This window comes from Bidens hawaiensis, unplaced genomic scaffold (genome assembly GCF_021521415.1).
Source record: "Bidens hawaiensis isolate Kalapana, Puna unplaced genomic scaffold, B.hawaiensis_p1.1 tig00001960_1, whole genome shotgun sequence".
Classification (NCBI taxonomy): domain Eukaryota; kingdom Viridiplantae; phylum Streptophyta; class Magnoliopsida; order Asterales; family Asteraceae; genus Bidens; species Bidens hawaiensis.
In genome coordinates this window covers 3,136,902-3,152,300 of record NW_027491108.1, presented here as the reverse complement: position 1 = coordinate 3,152,300, position 15,399 = coordinate 3,136,902, and the positions used below count along the sequence as shown (strand labels likewise).

At 35.1% G+C, this 15,399-nt stretch overlaps 1 protein-coding gene across 1 annotated transcript; it reads right to left on the bottom strand.

The window, feature by feature from the left end:
• Positions 1-1,372: 1,372 nt before the first annotated feature.
• LOC143601017 (inositol diphosphatase DSP1-like) lies at positions 1,373-3,873 on the bottom strand. The gene is made up of 6 exons (XM_077078536.1): positions 3,671-3,873; positions 3,487-3,580; positions 3,356-3,413; positions 3,208-3,251; positions 2,335-2,531; positions 1,373-1,531 (listed from the first exon to the last, which is right to left on the bottom strand). The coding sequence occupies exons 1-6, from the start codon at positions 3,871-3,873 to the stop codon at positions 1,528-1,530; spliced, it is 600 nt and encodes a 199-aa protein (XP_076934651.1). The 3' UTR covers positions 1,373-1,527.
• Positions 3,874-15,399: the final 11,526 nt, after the last annotated feature.

Genomic DNA, 15,399 nt, shown 5'->3' with positions numbered 1-15,399 from the left:
GGTTTTTCATGCCAATACCCGGACCCGACCCGGTTATTACTAATACCCGATCATACCCGTACCCGGTTCCATACCCGAACCTGGTTTTTTTTAATACCCGATTTGTGCACCTCTAGTTGGGATCGCTGATAGTGATTTTTAAAGTTGAGATTATTATCGACCAATACACAAAGGTTGTATTATTTATTTCCAAATTTCCTGGTTAATATGGGCGTACGGTATGATTGATGTTGCCAAATGGGCCTAAATGCCCAACAAAATCACTATAAAAATACCATATCCATTAGAGTTGGGCCTCAAGCCACACATGGTGATGGTCCCTTAATTTCCTAACCCAAATACTGAACATGGATCAATTGATTGAATTGTTATATGTAGCCCACATCAATAATAATGTAGCCTAGGACTAGGTTTGATAGAAAGCCAGGTTAACCAAATAAAACTGATGTTCGATGCAATTAGCCGATGCCGAACCGAATTTCAGATCAGTCCTGTTTATCAATTACAAGAATATTCATATCTCGGTCACAACCTGGTCATCGGTATGGGTTGAGGAAAAGTAAGAAAACCATACCATGAAAGTTTTGACCGATTTTTTAAATAACTAGTGGCCTAATAATTTTAAACCTACTCATCCAATTCCCACATAATAATATACAATAATTACTTACACCAAGGATCATACACCTCACGAATTCATACTCGAGAACCAACCGAAAGTACAACTACCATGAACCATATATCTCATGAATTCATACAATAGCAAGGATCATACGCCATCAAGAATTCATGCACCACATGAATTTATTAAGCTAGAGCCTAGATCACATCCATGTCATGATCGATCAGAGAGACTAGAGATCAGACATAACACATATTGGGGAAATTAAAATGCAAAATTCAAAAAACTCTGTCCAAATTGCAATATGGTTGTTTTAAAGAGTATGGTTCGCATTGGGGATACGATAAGCCTCTTTGGCCTCAGTCTTAGAATAATACCCAAAGTGGTGCGAATTGATCATACCCAAAACATGCATTGCCCTCCTTAGACCAGCGGTCTTTGGTCATGTTTCATATAATTATTGTTCTTGGTTAATACTAGGTTTGATCTGAATAAAGCATTTTGCGATTCTTTAGAAAATCTGGTTATAAGAGACCATTATTTGGAAAACTATAAATACTTCTTTGGTTTCCATCAAATGGTTTCATTGGTTCACTTCTTTCAGTTAACATGTTATTTGCATTATGTAACAGAATCATAACCCTTTAATGACCCTCATCACAAATTCCTTAATGACCTTACTGATGCCATATCATAAAATCATAAATTGCTTAAGGGCCTCACGGATTACATGCAGGATGATATTAGGAAGAAAACCTGTAAGATAAATATACTTCTTTAATGTGTCAACATGATATAACATAAAATGTCATTTATCACATAACCTAATTAGTGCAATATAAGACTATTGTTAGGTCATGCTTCACGGATTCCACTCTCGGCACTTTCCCCTCTATGTCCATGGTTTATCTACCACATAGGAAAACAATGTAGTTAAGCCAAAATGGCAAAATGTAAGTACAAAATAGAACAGATTGAGGCATAACACGAACACAATAATCTGATCATTTCATATGTCAAAAAAAAAATTTTCACTTTCTCGCATATAAGAATCAATCACTATTTCTTTATTAATTATTATTGTTGTTTTTACATGATAATATTTTATTTATCTAATTATTGTTTAGTGTATTAGGACCATATATCCTTATTCATAAATAACTATGCATATGTTCAAATTCAATGGTATCAACTAGAGACAAGAAAAGACATAAAATATCCAAAAGCAAAACAAAGTAAAAGGGAACTTCAAGGAATATAACAAGAGAATCTGGTAAGGGCCAAGTAATCATATGATTTCTAGTTAATTTCGCTTTATGTTCGAATAATAAGGTCAAAAGGCTATTTAAAAAAAACATTTTAAAATAATTTATTTTAAAAAGTTTTAATAAACAATTACCCAACAAACAAATGCCCCCTAACCACAAGCAAGAGTATTAGATATCTGGCTATTTTTCCTTCGCCATTTAAAGAATAAAACCAAATTTTAATCAAGTTTATATAACCAAACTCATCTAAATTGGATATGTATCATCAGCATCATCATCATCATCATCGTACTCAGTATATCCCACCAATAGCAAAGCTATAGTAGGGTCTGAGGAGGGTAAGATGTAGACAGCCTTACCTCTACCCCATAGGAATAGAGAGGCTACTTCCGGTGAGACCCCCGGCTTGAAAATTGGATATGTATAAGAAGACAAAAAAAATACCCTTTTGTTTTCCTCTTAGAATATGAACATGGAGATGCTGGTACATCTTTAAAACCAGAAGCATCAAACACCTCCATAAACCTTTGATCTGAAATTCTAGCCTTTGCAGCTGCAAATCTTTGATACTCATCAAAAATTGATGTCAAACACCATCTTTCAATCTTTCTTAAACATCCCACTAAGCAACCCGTTCGATGCTGAATCAACACAAATTATTACCATTGGCAAAAATCTTTTGCGAGACAAATAACATTATACATAGTCTACATTCTACAACTTTAGAAGGTACTTTAGAAGGTTGATGTACAAACTCCTAAAGAACCTAAAACAATTAACTTAATATATGACTAGCATAGCCTCTTTCACTTTAAATAACTTACAATATAGGGCTTATGGGGCATATGGGCCTTTTCGCTTTAATTAAACTTACCATTTACACCACTTTTTCAAAGTTTTTTCTTAATATTATAACCTTAAAACTTTAGTAGCTTATGTGCAAGTTTTGTTTCTTGTTTTGGTTTCTAAAATATGATGTTTTTATAAAATCTCAAATGCATTGTTTAGACGTTTCGATGTAAGTTTTGTTAAAATAAGAGCTCGTTTGCTAATTTCAAGTCATCAAATCATCTATATACACATCATTAGAGTCGTACACAAATTCATCAATTTTTTCTACGGTTCAGCGCCCTCGCCTCACACAACAGACAGGCTTACATAAAGTTTTTTTAGCGCACAAGCTATTTTCTTTTATTTATTTTTACTGTGTTTGTGTTAAAAATTGGACGTTTAATACACCTGTCCTATTTCTAGTTGGTGTCAAATTTAGAAATATATAAATAAATATATCTAAAAGCTTATTTATATAGCGTGTACCTTGCCTCTTTTGCAATGAATCAGCAAGGGGTGATTGTTCACATCTGGTGAATAAAAATAACAAAGTATAATAATAATAATAATAAGAAAAAGGTCCAAAATAATAATAATTGATTTTATATTCAATGTGAATGAATAAATTGTACACCTAGAACAACTTTCAATGCTTCACGGATTGTGGTTTCTGTTATGTTCACAAACGGTTCCTGCATATATATTATTACATAAAATTATCAACTTCAACTACTACTGCAATCGGAAGCTAGAATGAATATGTACCTTAGTTCCTTCAATTCCAAACTGAAACAGATGAATCCGATTAGCCTTCAAAAACTCAACGTTATGCTCAGGATACGGTTCCGGACACAAATATCTAAAAAAATAATAATAATAACACAAACTGGATCTATTAACTGATTAATCTCACAATTCATGACTAATTAGACGCAAAAAAGTGACGTACACAATAGATCGTAGACCTAGGGTTTTGATGAACGGGAAATTGGCGGTATCGGGGAATCCGGAACGGAATACGCCATTGTCGACCATGGAGAAGTTGAGAGGTGGCGTGTAGAGCTCCTCCTCCTCGCCGTTGGATTCGAAGTTATCGGATTGGACGGTTACGATGGACGGATGAATGGCGTGTTCATGTTGATCGAGTTTCATTGCAGTGGGAGTATTTGGCGGTTAATAGTTGCAGTTGCAGTTGCAGGTATGAAGTTTTGTTATATAGAGTGTGGGGGTCAGTGACGATGGCATATCTTACGTGTCATGTGATAACAGGTTGGTCAAAAATAGCATAGAGGTGACGCTTTTCCACTCCTTAATTTTTATAAACGATCACATTTCAAAACCAAGTCCCATTATCCGGAGTTAGAGTGCAGATGAGCTGAGTTGCTTGGGAGCTATTTAAGATTGGCTTGTGAAAAACTTAATTGAGTTGTGCTTAAATAAGCTCGAACTTGAACTTTTTTTTTTAAAGAAAACTAATTTTTGTATTAAATTTTTTTTTTGGGTTATATATATATATATATATAAATATATATAAATTGTTTATTGGATTACATCGAAACAGAAGGCAAGCGGGCAACAAGCTGCGCCGCTACCCCTTTTTGAATCGCAAAACCCAATCTTTTAAAAACTATATTTGTTGATCTTTGAGTCATAACATTACTATGCATGACCCGCTGAACACGGGTAAGTAGCTCCACAGCTTCAAACGCGAGGAAACCAAAAGTGTCAAAAGCAAGTTAGTTTGATAAACGAGTTCAAGCCCGAGCCGGCTCGCTAGTCTAAACAAGCCTTTCATCAATATGATCTTTATAATATGTATTTATATATGTTTAATAATTATTAATTAATCTCTAAAATGTTATGAAAAAAATAACTAAATAATATATTATGTTATATATAAAAATACATGAACAATATTATATATACAGTATTTATATATATGAATTTAATAAAGAAATAGTAAACAAGTTAACCTCGAGTTTGAAAAACTACTCACGAGCCGAGCTCAGGCTTTAGAAATAGAGATCGAAATGAGAAGAGCTTGAGTTAGAGTTTTGTGTAAGTTAAACGAGCGAAGCTCGGGCTCAGCTCGTTGCAGGCCTACCTAGAGTAACCCAATAACAAAATGTGAACCCATATGCCCATAATCACAAATAGCGCACCATCTCTTGTTACAGGAAAAGTCAACCGCCTCAAGATCACTGTAGTAAAACCAGAAAACTAGGGACTTTGCAGAATTTATTCCAAATCTTCACTTTCACCAAATATCATTTCAGCTAAAGCTCTTTATTATTCACAATAAAAATAAAAAATAAAACCGTGTTGTATATGCAGTGCAATAAATTTCACTAATCAATACATTATAAACTGAAAAATTATATTTTTTTATAGATCAATGTATGTAAAAGTCAAATACTCGAATTTGATTCATTGAATGAAGAAAGTATGTCTACACATAACACATGTTTTATAGTCTTCCAAAATTTAGATTCTTGCAATTTAAGCGAGCATGAAGCTCTTCCGTATTTACATAGTAGAGTCACCTCTAGAATCAAGTTCATGTATCCTTTATTTGCTAGTATGTTCTTTTTGCTGTTATTATATGTTAATGCCGAGTTATACGACAATGTGCTTGAAATTGTTGTTACACACATGAACTTGTTATAGAGTTTTTCCTGCGTCTATCTCGATGTACTAGTTTGAATTTTGTCTATATTTTTACTTAAATCAATAAGATGTAAGACATTGCGATTTTGTTTTAAACCCTTTGAAATAATGTATGTGTGTTATTAACATCTTTGTATTATAGTAATCACTTTACCATGAGATAGAAGACCACTCTTTGAATCATAAATGACCTTTATATGATAATACTTAATTATCTGAATAACATGAGCCCGTGAAGCTCCTGGTTTTTCATTTTGTAACCCTTGTACGATGGAAGATTAATCGATGAAGTAAACAATATATTCTTATGAATGCCTAACATTATTTTTAATGAGATGCCGTAACAATATTGTTCATGATGTTTGATTATGGTTGTTCACGATATTCTATATAGTTGATTAGCTAAGGTTCTTGGATGCATGTATGTTACTATATGCTTCAATATATTGAGTCGCATACAATAGTTACACAATGGTACAAAAGATTATTTCATGAAATTCTACATCACGGGAGTTTATACAATGTAATGTGGCATCTTGATATTTGTAATTATAATATTAGGGATTGATAATACAGCGATACATATGACGGTTGCTCACGATACAACCAGAAGTACGTGTTCACAACCAAACATCTCAAACAATAACATATAAAAAAACTAACCATAATGCTTGATTAATGGATGGGGTAAACTATAAACTGAACTTTTAGAGTGGAAACAATTTAGTATAGGTTAATTTTCAAAGGAAGCACATGGCTTTTGCAGCTATGCTCATATAGACATATAGTACATCCATGTTCAGCCGATGATGCATTGAATGGAGTTTTTCACAAATAATAGCCACATGGGTGATGGGTATGTGGATAGTTGCTTCTTTCTTTGTCTTTGTAAAGAATCTATGATTTGAAAAGTTTGGCACGGTTTTGAAGTATATCTTACACCGATGTGGTTCAAAATTTACTTGAATACATGACGCCACTATAGGAAATAGTTACATAGCCATGTCCTAGTTTTTTAGTTACTGTGAATACAAACCACATGAATATGTGCTCACGATATTTATATAAAAAAAGTTATACCGTAAGAATATTTTATTCTCTTTAATTTAATTATCATTTCATTATTCTTTTTAAATTCGTATGTTTCTGAAAACCCAATTATTTGTGTGTATAATGTATGTGATTACTTATAAAAGTTATGTTACATATAATTATGAGAATAAGGTGCATGATTATCTTATAAGTTGCGTAATTATTTGTAACATCTCGGAAAAACCCATATTTATTTTGGGCTAAAAATGTAAATTTTAGAAATTAAAAGGTTAAAAATGAAAATTTTGAGTTTTGAGACTCATCGCGCTACGCGATGGAACATCACACAAATCAAGAAAAAGGGGGCGTCGCGCCAACTGGTCCATCGCGCTACGCGATGACCAGGTTAATCAACTCGGGACACGTGGCCAACCACGTGGCATGATCTGATAAATTGCGGCGTCGCGCTACGCGATGGCCACTGGGAAGGACCATCGCGCTACGCTATGGGTTGCAAAACTCGGCTATAAACCATCCGCTACGGGTTCAACCCTAAACCATCCCATTTCACCTCCACTTTCACATAGTTAACCTAGGAGTGCGTGCAAAGGTGTTCCGACGTTCCGAGGGCTTGTTTTCGGGAAGAAACGAGGTGCCGAGACGCTGTTAACGATCTGTTGCTCCATTAAATGAAGCGCAAGCTGAGACGCTATTGATTTTCTTAATTCTTATTCATGATTAGCCGACCTCATGGAACGTGCCAAGCTCCAAAGCTCTGACGGTTTAAGCTCTAGTACACGACACAAAGTAGGAGTACCGCTATATCAGTCACAGGCGTTTAACTCCGAATACCCATGCGAGGTAGGGATTATGATTAAGTTATTATTTTATTATTACGGCTCAGACCATAGTCGGGGGTATAGCCCAAACCTTGATTACTGATAAGCATAATATAACTTTTCATAAGCTAAGATTATAGACAAACTATTGTTTCTTCATGATTAAGAAACATAAGCATTTTCATACAACGATTATAGATGAAGTAATGTTTCTTCTTGAAAAAGAAACATGGTATAGATGTTTCTTCCTGAAGAAGAAACCTGGCATATAACTGATAAATAAACAAAAGGACTAAAAGTCCAAATGTTTTATACAAACAAATGATTTGTCAAGGTTAACGCTATACAAAACCAGACTTAAGGTCTGATGAGTTAAACCAGACTTAAAGTCTGCTGATCAGACCAAGAGTCTGCTGAACTGAATCAGACGTAATATCTGCTGATCAGACCTAAGGGTCTGCTGATTAATCAAAATATATTTATATTTATGCAAACCTATTACAAATATAGGTTAACAGCATACTGACGGGCAAGGTTTTCAAACGTCACCGAACTGACAACACCAGGTGAACACGTTAACCTTTTACTGTCTGAACTAATTTTACTCTTGTAATAGACAGGTTGTTTATTACAAAGAGTCTGATAAATGTTTGCATGAGATATGATCTCTAAAATCGTTATAATACAAAATAGATAATAAAAAGCAACTCAGACCGAATACACATGTGTCTGGATCCAAACATAACTGATAATTGGCATACAAAACCAAGTCGGTCATAACCAGTTCTCCAACAGGGTCACATAGCCTAGGGGAAGGCTGTCTCCGAACAGGGGCTATGTACTTGGGGAACCTTTGAATTGTGTGTGTAGGGCAGTGGTACAAATCCTGGGAATGAACAGGCATTCCTGCTGAGTTTGTGAAACAGAAAACTATGTTTGTATTTAACGACTGTTATAAACTGTTTTATTGAGTCAACGATTCACCAGCTTTGTGCTGACGTATTTTTCCCCCACATTTCAGGGAAACTGTAAATGATAGAACTGACAAGCAAGACTGATAGAAGATTTGAGACATAGTCATTAGAGGTGATCTGATGACTCAGATATTTTATTTTAAAATATTATAAATAATTATATTTTGAAATGACTGGTATTTAAATTATCAACGGGTATTCAATTCCCGAGTTTTCAATATAATAATATTTTGGCTGAAAAAAATACCTCCGCTGATATTTTATACATTCAAACGGGTATTTTAACCCGACATTTTATAAATGATTATTATATTTTAAAGACTTCCGCTAATAACTCGCAACTCTGATATATTTTAAAAACAGATACCAACTAACGGGTGTCGCACCTAGGCCCTAAGTCGGGGTGTGACATTATTTATATAAGTTGCATAATTATGTACGTGCACAGTTATAAAATAGGTTGCATATTTATTAAATAAGTTGTGCGATTATTTAACTCTGTGCATGATTATGGTGCAGATGAACTTAAATCTCTCATCAAAGACATGCCTAATACTTGTGGCTTCTTTCGCTTTGTACATTCAAACTCCTTTTATACAAGAATTTGCCCCATAAAGAATGAGTCATAAAGGTAACCATGTTATTCTGGTTTCATATATACATATAACCATAACATATCTATTAAAATGCAATTCAAATGAGTTGTTTAAAGTACAATTTAATTTATTGTATGATTAGGTTATTGCAGGTAAGGATTGCTTAAAGTGTCGAGGGCTATTATTGTAGCTAGAGTATAATTGAAGGACTAGAAGTGTAGATAAGAAGATCTGGATGGCTAGGAGCGATCGTGTAAAGTTGGAGGACTTGAAGTGAAGACTTAAAATACATGAAGGACTGCTTCGTTGTTTGAAAAAGATGACAGAGTTTATAAAGGTTTCTCTCTCCTCGAGATTTTTTGATCGATCAGTTTATTCTAGAATCATTTCATATTGCAACCCTAATCTGCTACTTCAGATTGTGAGAAGAAAGTTGTTATTTCCGCTGCATGATCTTGTAATGTTTTTTCTTCTTTATTTGTAATCTTGTTTAGTAGTATTGATTGTTTAGAGTTGTTTGATTGATGTGTAGAGATTGGATTTTTTGTTGATTCTATTTTCTTTGAATGAATCTGAGTTTTGATTCAACAAAACTCGGTATAAAAAAACCATAACTTGAACATTCATTTTTCTAATTTATTAAATTATCTTGATTATAACATTATTTTTGTTACTCGGTTTTTCTACTTTTCTACAAGCTAGTGCTTGTTTGGCTAGTACACTAGGTTTGTCATAACAATATCTTATCTAAACAATAGGGTGAGTTTAATCTGTACTATTATTGGTTCATATGTCATTAGGTCGGTCCTATCAGGATAATGCATCATCATCCTTGTTAGTCTCTCCACGTCTCTTCTTTTACTTTTTTTGTCGTTTCTTATACGTTAAACCTACTTTATCATTTCTCATACGTTAACCCTACTTTTATCTTTCTTCTTCTAATTTAAGCAACTTCAAGCATTATTGTACACCAATTAACAATTAGGTTATAAAGTCAAACTTTTGCAACCAACACAACTTAGGTTCATGTATTACTATATTAGAAACAAGTTTTATGTATTATTGTTGTTGGTATTGAAAAGGGGATAAATGAGAACATTCCAAGAATATGCTCTTTTAAAAAAGTAGGTGCTTTGTTGTAAATTGTAAGAGCTGCCCGCCACGTAATTCGGGTGGTTCTTGTATCTCGGTGACTAAGCAAAGAAAGTGCTACTTTTTATAAAAGGAAAAGAAAGCGACCCGCATATTCCACCGAATCAACTCGCATCATCCGGTTCACAAAATTAAACCAAGTGGGCAGTGAATCAGAATAAAGAACTATATGTGTTATCACTTTTTGTTTGCAACACTTGTATAGCCCACACCCATCAACATCTTTTCGTTTAGTCAAAAGAGCTCGACTTTGAACTTGTAAGGATGTATACCGTTCATAATATTTGAACAAATATAAAACGAAACATAATTACAATACGATTGCAGTTGAAATAAAGAAGACGTGAACATACGAGTAGAAGTAGAGACGCCGCTTGTCGAGACACCATGTTATCTACGGTCCCTTGAAAACATTTTTTCAACATATAGCACTATAGCAGCTCAAAAAATAAAAAAAACAAAAGATAAAATATTTTCTGTTTTCCGAAGACGTTTTGTGTAGTCTATTTTGGACACACCTTAATTGATTTCAAAGCTCTCGTCGAGAGAAATATGAGCCCATCATATAATAATTATTCAACTAGTAATTGCGTATAATTATATATGTCCAAATGTAGTGAATAATACATTTTCACTATCTTGTCCATAGCTATACTTGTTTCAAACACTATCTTTAAAAATTGATTTTGAACAACTAGAAAGAAGATGAAACTGGATCGTATATGACACACCCCTAGTGGCTATTCTAAAGTGGATCCCACATATGGCGTCACTTAATGCTCCAATGCAAACGGGGTGCCTTGTCTAACTGGAGAATGAGTTCAAGTAGCACCCGGCCCACACAAAGACATCGTTAGTCTCATCGCATAGGAGTCTTGTGGACAGCCTCCGACGTGAGAATAATTAACGAGTTCTCTAAGTAAAGATAGCAAGGAAGGTATAAAGAGAAAGTGAGGCTAGCCGAAGTTGAGAAATAACAGATCTCTTGCTTTCCTCTTCGAGGAGTCTAGGAATGTGCCTTTGTGCTAAAGTTACCTTGGGTTCGCCAATACTTCCCTTTTGGTGTAACTTAGTGACCATGACATTCTAAAGAAGGAGGCTTGATATTGTTTGCCAACAGTCCAACACTCCTCTCTACTCATACCAAGTTTCTATGCCGCAAGGTTTGACCAACTCATTGACAGCTCTCACTCTTGTCCAAACTTCTTCGAATCACATGCCACTTTAGTATTTGTCCTTTGGTCCTAGACATTTTTTTGAGCCCAGACAAGGATTGCCCTTGACTCGTTCTTTATTGCATGTACCAACTACTCTCCTACTTTCTTATATGGAGTATTGTCTATCACCGAAGGGAGGAAATGTATCTCACCTACTCACCTTACCACATCATCAATTACAAGAGCACTCACATCTTCTTCATCATTTCTATCTAATAATTTAACTAAAAATCATAGTATTCAAAATTTATGTCTCATTTTAAAAACCTTCAATGTCACATTCACCATTAGTTTATTCTATTTCTCGTTTTTAAGCACTTAAAATAACTTTATGAAGGATGAATAGTAGCTTTTTAAATATGAAATCTATGTAGCAACTTTTTATAATTTAGGAGATGAAATGATAGAAGATACGTATTGTGTTCGTAAAAGAAATTTTTTATACTTTAAATTTTAGGGATAATTTAATGAATGGGTTGTAAATAACTTACTAGCTTATCTTGTTCTTTCAATCACTACAATTTAGGTAGGAGTCTACTTAGGATTAAGTGCCGCCAATATTCAAGCCTTCGAGAAAGTGTAAAATTATTAAAAATATTAAAAAATAATACACCCGACTCGTTGTCAAATGATTTGTTCAAAATTGACTTCGCAATCCTAGATTCGTTGTTTGCTTGTTTCGATTTGTTAGCTATTATTTATTGATTTCAAAACATTAACTTTTTATTGGTTGTAATAACAATCATTAAGTGTGACGTCATTGTTGACGATCAAAGTGAGTTTCGATTTTTGATCCTCGATTTATCTGGAAAGTGGAACCTATTAGATTTTTAGTCAATTTATTCTAGGGTAGAAAACAACAGGTTCTATTAGGGATACCCAGATACCCCCTATATGCCCCGTAATAACTATACGGAACGTAGAGGGCCCTGTATAGCCTCCGTATACAGGGGCGTATTGGTGGGTTTTTTTAACAAAATGGAGCGGTGTCTCTAGAATTCCCCAAAACAAAACCCAAAGAGCATGAAGGTAATTGAAATATGAACCATTTAGAGCGGTGTTTGCTTATGAGACAGGAAAAATAAAATATTTCATGATGAGATCAATAATATTATATCTGACCTGGTTAGTTAAATTCGTATAGCTGGATAAAGAAAACAAGGTATGAGTTAGGTTGGGTTGACCTCATTAATTGTGAAGTGCAAGACACTCAATCAATATACCACAACAAACCGAACCTATATCATATACATGAACCTATATACCTATATACGATCATGTCATTTGCGAGTTGCCACAAACACAACCTGAATAACCTAAAAGTTATTTTTTACATTTTGCATCTTATTAATTTATAATTGTAAAATTACATATATTTTGTTAATTATTTAAAGTATTTCATGTTTAAACTCATTTTTAAGCTTTAACCTTTTACCATAAAAGGTACCAAAGGAAATGTGATCTTCATGCATCACTCCTATGATGACTGTGCAGACCTATACAACAGGTATAGGGCTATACAGTTATACAGGCCATGCATGACAGACAAATGTTGGAAGTAGATACGGAAAACAGCTTTTTCATGTCCTGTATGGCTGTATAGCTAGAAGTGCAAAAAAAAACCTGAACTCGGAACCGAACCTGAAAAATAAAACCAGAACCTGGTTTTTTATACCCCGGGTTTTACTACCCGAATCTGTACCCGACCATACGCGTAGGGTGCGTATAGTGTATGCATTTTCAGTATCAAAACACGTACCTAGAACCATACCCGATTTGTCCTGGTAATACTCGAAAACCGAAACCGGTTCCATACCCGGATGTCCGGAACATAGTTTTTCCAATAACTGAAACCGTTTTTTTGCAAATACCCGATCTATACCTGAAATTACTCAAAAATACTCCAAAAAAATTGCAGCCCCTTAAAAACAATCTATACACAAAAAATACATAGAAAAAACCCTGAAAATAGGGTTTTTTTTTTCAATACCTGAAAATAAGGTATTCAAATACACCGGTTTTAGAAAACCCGGTTCATTACCGGGCCTGAACTCGGTACGTAGGAAATAGTTTTTAGAGACAATACCCGAACCTGACCTGAGTATTGATAATACCCGATTTTCAGCTGAACCCGGTTCCATACCCGGAACCTGGTATGAGAAAAAACCCGAGTTGTGCACCTCTACGTGTAGCCGCATACAAACTGTATAGGCGAAAGATGGTATGTGAAGATCCATGCTGGTGTATGAAGATCCTATCTACCAAAATAGTTTAAATTATTATTACGTAAAATAAAACACATCGAATTTGTCCACTATAAATCTGGCAAGTCCAATGGGCCGGGTTCGAACCAGACCTTTGCGAAACCTTTGATTTGTTCCTGAGTCCTGACCAGTGATTGGGCCACCAGTGACGCTGTCGGTGTCAACTAACAGAATGACAGATCATGCACTTTTTACTTTTTTTAGTGAGGAGCCCAGCTCGTCAGATATACAAGCCCATCAGAAAACAATTGTTTGTATTATATAAGATGACCGAATTACTTGCCTTTCAAAACAAAAAAAAAAAAAAAGAAAGAAAAAAAAAAAACCTGAATTAAATTAACTTTACAATAAAAGACAACTTTATAATAAATTGGATGTGGCTTAATGATAGAGCACTCACTTTATTAATAAGAGGTATGAGATTCAAACCTCATTATCATCAATTTATATGGGAGATATGAGGGATGACCCTTGCTTGCCAGGCTTTGAGTCCTGATCTCATCCGGTTTTACCGGCTCCTCGCTGTCGTGCCGTTTTGCGGGCGTGGGGGTCAGGTTTTATCCGGGGAATCCCTTAATAGGTGGACCGCTAGCGGCTCCGTCCATCCGGACTCATGGCTGGCTCGGGCTACCTTTAGCCAATAGGGGCCGCGTACGAAGTACGCGGCGTTACTTAGTTGCTCGTTCCCAAAAAAAAGAGACAACTTTATAAACTGTGATTTAGGAAAAAGAAAATTGGGTTAAGTTGTATAACAGAAATACACACGGTAAAGTTAAATAATTAATTATATTTTTAGTTTTGTGATAATGATTTTTTAAAGTGATATTAAGTAATTTTTTGTAATAAAAATTAATCTAAAATGTAAACGAATATTTTGTTTCGACTTCAATATACGAAGAAAGGCATGTGCGTCATTGCAACATCAACGACGTGATTCCATTCATGGCGACGTGGTCAAAACCAAGACGTCTTCTAGATATGTAGTATAGAGGAGTGTCGATCGGTACCACGGTAAACTGTTTTGAATTTTTTATTGTATTTTTGTTTTCCTATTATGTATTTTATTGTAAATGTGTTATATATCTTTTATTAATATATTTAAGCATCTTAATAGAAAGGGAAAATTCTGAAAATGATCCTTTTTTGGAGAGAGATTCCCATAATAGTCATTGAAAATCTAATATTTCATAAATAGTCCACCCAAATTAATCGGCGTCAATAGATTTGAAAAAAATCCGATGATTTTGGCTAGCCAATAAAAAACTGTAAAGTGTCACACTACCCACCAACCCCCGATTGTGTTCCAATGAAATCCGTCTGGACCGATAAATTTGGAATGAAAATCATCTCCCATGAAAACCATCTCCAAAAATCATGAAAATCCGTGTTTTTTTTAAATTCATCTGAGCTGATAAATTTCAAGTGAATTTCGTTTTCGAAGATAATTTTCAAAAAAGCATGCACCACCACAACCACCATCATGATCTCCACTTTCCGGCCACCAGCCAATCTACCGTCGCCACCACCACCACTCCCACTTTTTCGGCAAACATCACCTCCATTACCCGCCCATCATCATCACACATTTCCGGCCACCACCCCACCCACCACCACCACCACCATCATCACACCTTTCCGGCCACCACCCCACCTACCACCACCACCACCGATCCTGACAGTTTAGTAGTGTTGGTAAAATCGCAATTAGTCACTGGTTAATCGGTGGTGGTGGTGGTGGGTGGGTGGTGGCCGGAAATGTGTGATGATAATGGGCGGGTAATGGAGGTGATGTTTGCCGGAAAAGTGGGAGTGGTGGTGGTGGCGGCGGTGGGTGGGGTGGTGGCCGGAAAGTGGAGATCATGATGGTGATGGTGGTGGTGGTGCATGTTTTTTTAAAAATTATCTTCGAAGACGAAATTCACTTGAAATTTATCGGC